We start from the raw sequence: 8,521 nt of genomic DNA, 5'->3' as shown, positions 1-8,521 counted from the left end.
TAAAATATTCATGACAGCTAATGGGGCATGGTTTTAATAAAAAGAGCTAGTCTTTTGCAACATGCAAGTCAATGTTTGAATTTTCATGGGCAGAAGTATTCGCATTTAACATCCAGCCATATTTTAAACAAAATTGTTCTACTAAGAAGACACTTGTGCACAAAAATTATTCATGAAAATACTATGCAGATATTAGATTAGATTAAATAAAGCCAGGGCAATAACACCATTATAAGGCCGTATTTAGTGAAATATACGTTGATTAACATCCAACGTCAACAGAAATACCGCACCAAGGTGATCATATTATGATATTTGCATTATAAAAATTTCATGTTATCACCACACGCTACATGTTTAAGGCAACCTAAATCCTCTACATTCACAAAATGAACGTGAAAAGTAAAGCCTATAATTTGCTTGAAAAAATTTATGGTCGAGTTTGAAAATAAATATTTTTTAATGATCGAGCCTATTCGAGTCGGCTCACATACCCATATAAAAAATAATATTTTAAAAATATATAAAATGTAATAAATATTAATTAATTTTTTAAGTTTTATGTCATTTTATATTAAAATATCATATAATTGAATTCATTAATATGATTATTTTAAAAAATTTAAAAATATTTATATTTTCATATTTTATTACTTTTAATGAAAAAAATATCTCAAAATGATATTTAAAATGTGTTTTAATATTTATTTTTATATTTTAAGACCTACTTATCTTTTAAAAAAACATTTTTGAGTCCTAGAGACTTGAATATAAAAAATATGTTTTTTAATTTTTTATAAAATAAGATAATTAATTTTAAAATAATAAATTAAATTAAAAATAATTTTAAAAATAAAATTTGGGTACATATGAATTTTTAGCTCTATTACTAAGTAAATATAATAAATAAAATAATATTTTTAAATAATTATTTAGTTATTGTCTGTGTCATACTTGGTTAAAAATTAAAAATAAATTAGAGTAAATATTTCTTGTATGTAGAGGTTAAACAATATAAAAAATTACAGAAAAAATAATTCATTGAATGATTTTATTTATATAATGTAATAACAACTATTTTTCTTATATTCTTAAAAATGAAAAGTATATTTTATCCAAAAGTTATTGAAACTTAAAACTAATCGGGACAATAATTTAAGTGAATGATTTAACAGTAATTAAATGAGGATTAACTTGATTTTACTTAAATAATATAATTTAATTAAAATATATAAAATATTTATATATGACCATGATAAGAGTAATATTTAAATAATTAAGATATTAATTTATAAGTAAATGAAATATTCATAAATAAATTATGTATAATGCAACAAAACAGTAACAGAATTACTTAAGTATATAGTTGATAAATTATTAATTTTTCCTTTTATTCTTTTAAAGTCAAAGTAATATTTTATGCTTAATAGAATTATTTAAAAATTAATATTGATTTTAAAAATAGAGAAAAAATTTTAAAAAGATTTTGCATATTTAAGCTAGTCCAAACAAACTCAAATCCCAAAGCTATTAGAATTGAGCTTGATTATATAAACTTTTTAGATAATATAGGATACTTTAAGTCCTGTCTAAATTAGCTTAGCCCGTTTGAATTATTGGCTCTAGTGAAAAGTACATTTGAAAATAGATAGAAAAATTGGAATACTGAGTTTATCCCTAATCATAAGATGCAAGTCTCATGCATAATCTTTGGCCCAAAAAACAAAAAAAGTCTCCTGCAAAATCCTTTTTTTTTTTTTCCTTCTCCCATTCTCTGTTCAAATGCATTCTCTACGTTCACTTTGTGAATTAAAAAAGTCCAAAGCTCGAGGTAGTAATGAAGAATATAATCCTTATGTCAAGAATCACAGCTCGTAAGTTTAATGGAACCTCAAAGTAAACAATGGACGAAGGAATTCACGTTGGGCCTAATAATTCTCTAGCTAAACTTTCAATTAGAAATGACCAATCGTCATGTCCCATGAAAATACCATTAGCCTAAGCATGATTTAGTATAGGCCTAGAAAATAGCAATGCATACATCTACTAAATAGTAACATGTGAACCTGGGCTTACAGAAATGTACATCAAAGAAATCCAATTCAGCCGCTTTCACTCATCTCCTCCACTTGTCAAATTCCTTGGCTGTTACTTTGATAAGCTTTTTGCCATTCATCACAAGTTCATCGGCAAGTCCGGTAATGTCATCCCTGACAGCAACGGGCAAGATTGATTTTTTTTTTTTTAAGAAAAAAGGCTTTGAAAAGATTTTGAGATGAAGTTTTAACTCAATCACATGGCAGGTTCAAATGCTAAGGGCTTCCATGGCGCAATCTTTGCAGGCAATTTTTATTTTAAGGTTGGTTGGCAAAGCTCATTATTATCAGATTCAATGTTAACTTTTGTATGAAGCTGGCACAAAGTACTCAAACTCCTAGAAGCAAATAATTGAAAGCTTGTTTTTTTTCACTTTTTTGAAACCTAACCATTCGAATTCAGATTTCACTATTTCTTAATACTCACTTCCTCTTCAGTTGGTGCTAGTGGTCTTTATGAGCAACCTTTTACATAGAGACCGCAAATACAGCCACATGGATAATCTGTTCATTGTCAATATTTATAGGAAGCTGTATCTATAAATATGTTGCTCTTTTCTTTTTCTTTTTTCTTTTTTAATTAGAAGGGCAAGCACAAATGATTTGAGATTACAAACGGGATCAAACCCCACAATTTTCCACTTACAGGGGAGCATACATGCCACAAGATTACAAAGCCATTGGCGCGTTGCTCGTTTTTCTGATTCCGTAAATGCATAAGACCCACATCTAGCTAGATGTAGATTTGCATTCTCAATTTTAACAAGCCATTGAAATTTCAAATCATAGAATCATGTGCATGTGTGTAGAGGGATGGGCTTTTTTTTTCATCATTTAATAAAAGAGGCGTGTTCTCAATTTTGATAAATATTAAAAAAGAGTTTAACAAAGTGAAAATATCTGCATTAAGAGGAGCAAAAGAGAGTATGAAACGCAATGCACTTACTCAGAAGGAATGGTTCGAGAACCATGAAAGGGATCTCCAACATTTGAATACCTCCTGCTCTCATCTTGAGCAATTCCCTTACCCACACCATACCCAAATCCCAAACCAATCCCACATCCAGCACCAAATCCAAAACCAACTCGAAAACCAGGAATTCCAGGACCAATACCCATCCCTGGAGTCAGAAAATCACGTGGATAAGATTTAAAGAACGAACAATAAAAACAAGAGAATAGGCTTACAGAATTAAGCATAATCAGTCACAGCAATATTATCAAATGACATGAATCATCAAAGAAAAAAAAAATGCATCATCCTAGTTTATCAGTATGTGCGCTGATTGGCTTGCTAAACAAAGTATTAAGCAGAATGACTCTCGTAGAATTTTGACGTAGGCTCCTCTGGGCTCCTTCAGGGGATGTATCGAGATAAGGTGGGTATTTGCCATTCTAGTTTTTCTGCTAATCAATAAAGTTTCAGGCCTTTGCCCCGTATTTCCCAAAAAAAAAAAAAAAAAAACAACAACAACAACAACAACAAAGAAAGAGAAAAGAAGAACTAACTTTCTCATCAGAAGCTCACATTAACGCTCTTTATCTTTACATGACTGTCCGGTTTGAAAGGAAAAGATCTGATAGGCAAAGGCATATAGATTTCCAACAAGGTTCTCTTACATGCAATGTATCAAGTAATCTTTAATAACAGTCAAACGATCAATACAATTAAATGGTTATTAAGTTATTAATCCAAGGAAAATTTTTGAATAAGAACAGATTATTCTTGAGAAGATAAACCTTTCATTATACATATGATTTAAGAATTTAGCACTTAGAAGAATTATCTGTTCACTAGTTTCCTTGACATCAGAAGTCTTTATGTTTATTTCAGTTAGGGGGAAAATTTTCAGCCAGTACTTATAACATTCAAATAGAAACATTAAGCGCTAAAATTTATAATAAGCAACCAATGCAGGTTCTAAGAAGTCAAGGGGACCTGTTGGGCAAATAGGATAGAATGAGAAAAAGAAATTTAAAAAAAAATAAAGAAATGCGTCCCATATATTGCATGGATTATAATGGTTTTATACTTTAGCTCCGCTATACTACATAAAAGTTATTCAGATACAGAAATTAGAAGGCGCTATAACTTTGATAAAGGACCTCAACTCCAAGTTTCAGGCCTAACTTGAAAATTAAGGATATACAGTAGCAAATTCTGAACCAGCTGAAAATTTGGCAATCTGCGGCCTGAAATTTGTGGAAATGGGAGACAGCATGCGCATATAAAGTGATGAACACATGGAAGTAAAATCAAATCCCTAGACAAAATAAATACTAACAAAAAGTTAATCCTGAGATTACATAAAACAAGAATTTTCAAGAACTGGGCTCGGTTCCCAAGAACATTACCTCCGAGGAGACCAACGCCGAAGCCGAGGCCACAGCCGGCGCCAGCTCCGAATGCCGGGCCCACCTTCCCGAAATCCTTAGGATTCACCACCGGAAGCTTCCAAATCCAAAGCAAGCGCTTCTCGTCAGCGGCGTCTCTCCCCCTCATCTTGGCGAAAAGCTCTCACACGTTTTGCTGGGGTAAGAAAGAAATGAAGAAGACTAGTGTACGAACTTTTGTAATTAAATGTCATCGTTATAACTTATCCCACCCGTTAATTTTAATTTCCCGTAAGTCCCATGAAATGCTCAAATCACTCCAAAGTCCCATAGGCTTTGATTGTAATTCATTTTCGGTATAGATTTACCAAAATATCCTTCTTCCTTTACACGCCAGCTACTGACTCTCCTCACAATCTCCGAAACCACTTGTCAGCCCCACCACCCTCTTCATCTTCAATTGAAGAGTGCTTACAGAGACATCAAGAATTCACCGTTATCTCTCTATCCGATCAATGTTTTTATTGTTTACCTTCTCTGTCCTCTCATCTCAGTGTTGTAATTGCTACTTCGTAAGTTAAGCGAAAGATAGGAAACGCAGAAACAAGCACATAGAAATAGATATAAAGTTATCAAAAAAAGTTATAGATATACATGCAGAACGAGGAAACAAATCCTCCACGGCGATCAAGCTTGTCCGACTGCAAGCCGGCGCACATTTTCAAGATAATACTTCCTACTACGTTTCTTGACAAAAATTTGGCAGTGTTCAGTCTGCTTTCTTGCTTCTTTCCCCACTGTCTAAAATTATGGATGTTCTGTTTGGTTTATGAGAAGATAAACTCTTGTAATGAAGATGCTATAGGAGTCTCGCTTGCAGGATTATGCTCTGTTTTGCTCCAAAGATAACCAAACATGAAGCAACAAGATGCAGCCATTCCAAATTTGTGGGAATTACATATACTTACTTTGTTTTACCGATTGAGTTGGATATATAGTTCAATTTCAGGCCAAATAAAAAGAACTTAATCTTTTAATTGAAAAAAAAAAGAACTTAATCTATTTGTTTTTTGTTTTCGGTCAAAAAAAAAATCTATTTGGTTTCTAGGAAAAAAGAGACACTTCATTGCTGCTGGAGCAGTGAGAACAAAATGTACACTTTCCTTTTAAATTTGAATAATGCATATGTAAAATCACTTCAGGAAGAAAATTGTGTTTAAGAGACTCCTCTTGTTTACATGATAGAGTTTGATAATTTTTGGCTTTGTTTGGTTATTGAGAAAACAGGGACCAACTTGAATGTGCCTTGATTGTAGATATTTGTAAAGTTCCTAAGGCGTTTGTGAATCAACATGGCGATGATTTTGCTCCCACTATTACCTTACACGATCCTAACGCTCGAGAATGGAAAACTAGCTTGGAGAAGAGTGAAGAAGAAGACGATGATGTTTGTTAGGACAAGTTTCTGGAATACTATTCCTGTATTCCATCGTCAATGAACACCTTTTGGTTTTCAGTTGCTAAGGAGATTCAAGAATCCATGTTCTAGAAATAGTGATTATGATAATGATCATGGTATTGACTATCACTTTACTGAAGAATACTTTCCTGATGATGAGGATGATTCTACTCATGCATATGAAGAAGATAATTCCTACTATAGCACCTCTTCATCTAAATCTACTTCTACTTCTCCATTTGAATCCACTTCACCAACAAAAAGACAAGGCTTCACCATATTCATCAATAAAGCATCAATAAGAGAGAGAAGCGGGAGAGGTGGCGTTGGTAACATAACACCTCTGATGTAGTGGCACCGACAGTCGTTGACTCCTCGCTACAGCAGCAGGGGCGTCTTCCTGTAACGGTGGCGAGTTGACAACGGCGACGACAAAAGCTAGATCAAATTCAGGAGAGGAAGACGTGAAGGGAAGAGGGGAAGAAGATGATCGGAGCTTCTATGGCCTCGTCAAGAGACTAAAATACCCTCTATTGACGTGGTCCAAGGGAGAAAGGAGTTGGGGGGGTGTTATTTTGGTGATTCCACTCTAAAAATTAATTACGCCCTCATCTTAAATTATTAAATATTTTTTAAAAAAATTCAGTATCATAAAATATAATATATTTTAATAAAAATAAAGTTTTATTAATTCTTTAAATATTATCTTTTTTTTTATATATATATTTTTAATATTTTTTTATTAATGAAGTATTAAATGAAAAATATTTTTAAAAATTTATATTTTTATCCTAAAAAAATAAAATTATAAACTGTAGTTAATGAACTTTATTGATATGTAAAATTTTATCTAAAAATATGTATATTATAATTTAGAATAAAAGAATTACAAACAAAGTCTATGACACTTTGAAGTGATTTAAACATTTTATGGGATATTTTAGGAATTAAAATCTATGGATGGGACTTTAGTATGATTTGCCCTATAACTTAATAAGATTTTAAGACTCGATTGCTATTACTGTTATATATTTTTTTATATTTTTAATTTAACCATATTCTTGATAAGTTATTTTTAAATTAATATCATTTTTTTATATTTTTATTTAATAGAATATTTCATTTAGAGTTTAAGGTTGAGTGATGTATTTACTAAAAATATTTCTTTAAAAAACTCATTAATTATATATTAAAAAAACTAAAAATAAATTATAGTTTGAAAATCCAACCCAAGAGATATTTTGTATTTTTTAGCAGAGGAGTATAATTATCGAAATCAAATTTAATTTTTATGATATGAACATAGACAACGCTGTTGGTCTAATTAAATGCAATGGCATCTTAATCTAAATCACATTGATCTTCCTCGGCTTGCTGCAAATTAACCTTATTTGAATATTATTTTTTCCTTAAAAATATAATAAAATAATTTACACTTTCCTGAGTGTGCTTGAAAAACATATTTAAGTGCAAATAATGAAAATAATATCTGCAATAATATTAATTGTGTCTAGTAATAGTAAAATTTTCTTCCAATTAATTTTAGTCCAAAACACATGCAACTTAATACTTGTAAATTTTTTATTCTATCTCTTATATTTATTAACCTAGATTCTTGTATATTTGAATTTATGATATTTTTTCACTCATTATAAATTAAAATAAAAAATAACATATATTTGTATGAAAATAAATTTTTTTATATGTGGATTATTGTTAATAGATACTTTCCAAAAGGAGTAACTGTTATCAATAGGACATCATTGTCATAAATTCTCAAATTCCTCCTAATATTACTTCAATTCCGCCAGCCATGTGTAACCCAGAGAAAACAACAATAATAACAAGCCGCATTTTACTAGATGATGTTGATTATATAAATTATACAATATTATTTTACTCTATTAACAACTCAACCTCTAAAAAATATTATTAATAAAGAAGTCTTGTTTATCAACTTTTATAAACATTCTCTCTAGGTTTTTTTTTCCCCCTACCTCTCTAAGTTTTATTATTGTTAACCAATGGACACAAGAAAATTATCAAATTATAGAGGGAATAAAACTTAGTCAACTGAAGCTAACTAGTTGAGATGCTAAGGATGGAAATGAAACTTCAATTCATTTGGAAGAAAATCATGAGTGACGTGGAAAAATAAACACGAGAATAGCTGAATAGGCACATTACTTTGAACTTTCACAATTCTTTATGTTCTGATCCGCGTACATACTAGAGTCAAGTATTCAAAATTTTCTGTCAAAATATTAAAAAGCTAAAAGAAAGAAAATCGTTTTAAAAAAACACAAACGAGTTCTGGTCAAGGATTTCACCATAGTAGTTATACACCACAGAAGTCAAGTCGCATTCTTTTCAGAATTCACATATATGTTTGTATGCATAATTTTTTTTTCCAATACACTTGTTTTTTTTTTTTAATATCCCTCAATGCTTTTTGCGCTGTTAACTTATTATTGCAAATAATTTTCGTTGATAATGTCACTTACAATTGTAAATAATATTTCTTGACATGTGTAGCTTCCAGTTCCAGCTTTCCACCCCAAAATTACTTGATAATTACAATTGATCACACATAATCTTCAAATATATTGTACATTGATTTCCAATACAAGTT

General features: G+C 30.5%; 1 protein-coding gene across 1 annotated transcript; it reads right to left on the bottom strand.

The window, feature by feature from the left end:
• Positions 1-1,853: 1,853 nt before the first annotated feature.
• Positions 1,854-4,626, bottom strand: LOC129293908 (uncharacterized). Its single transcript, XM_054932036.1, has 3 exons — positions 4,452-4,626; positions 3,043-3,217; positions 1,854-2,210 (listed from the first exon to the last, which is right to left on the bottom strand). The coding sequence occupies exons 1-3, from the start codon at positions 4,597-4,599 to the stop codon at positions 2,117-2,119; spliced, it is 417 nt and encodes a 138-aa protein (XP_054788011.1). The 5' UTR covers positions 4,600-4,626; the 3' UTR covers positions 1,854-2,116.
• Positions 4,627-8,521: the final 3,895 nt, after the last annotated feature.

Source organism: Prosopis cineraria, unplaced genomic scaffold, assembly GCF_029017545.1.
Source record: "Prosopis cineraria cultivar Desert tree isolate PC_DT_omini unplaced genomic scaffold, ASM2901754v1 PC14, whole genome shotgun sequence".
Taxonomy (NCBI): domain Eukaryota; kingdom Viridiplantae; phylum Streptophyta; class Magnoliopsida; order Fabales; family Fabaceae; genus Prosopis; species Prosopis cineraria.
This window is presented reverse-complemented; position numbering and strand designations above follow the sequence as displayed.

Bases quoted from the DNA above. Each gene is read 5' to 3' on its own strand.
- LOC129293908 (XM_054932036.1), bottom strand. From the start codon at position 4,599: ATGAGGGGGAGAGACGCCGCTGACGAGAAGCGCTTGCTTTGGATTTGG. The intron at 3,218-4,451 runs GTAATGTTCTTG...TTCTGACTCCAG, and splicing joins CGGCGTTGGTCTCCTCGGAG to GGATGGGTATTGGTCCTGGA. The intron at 2,211-3,042 runs GTAAGTGCATTG...CGTTGCTGTCAG, and splicing joins TCTCGAACCATTCCTTCTGA to GGATGACATTACCGGACTTG.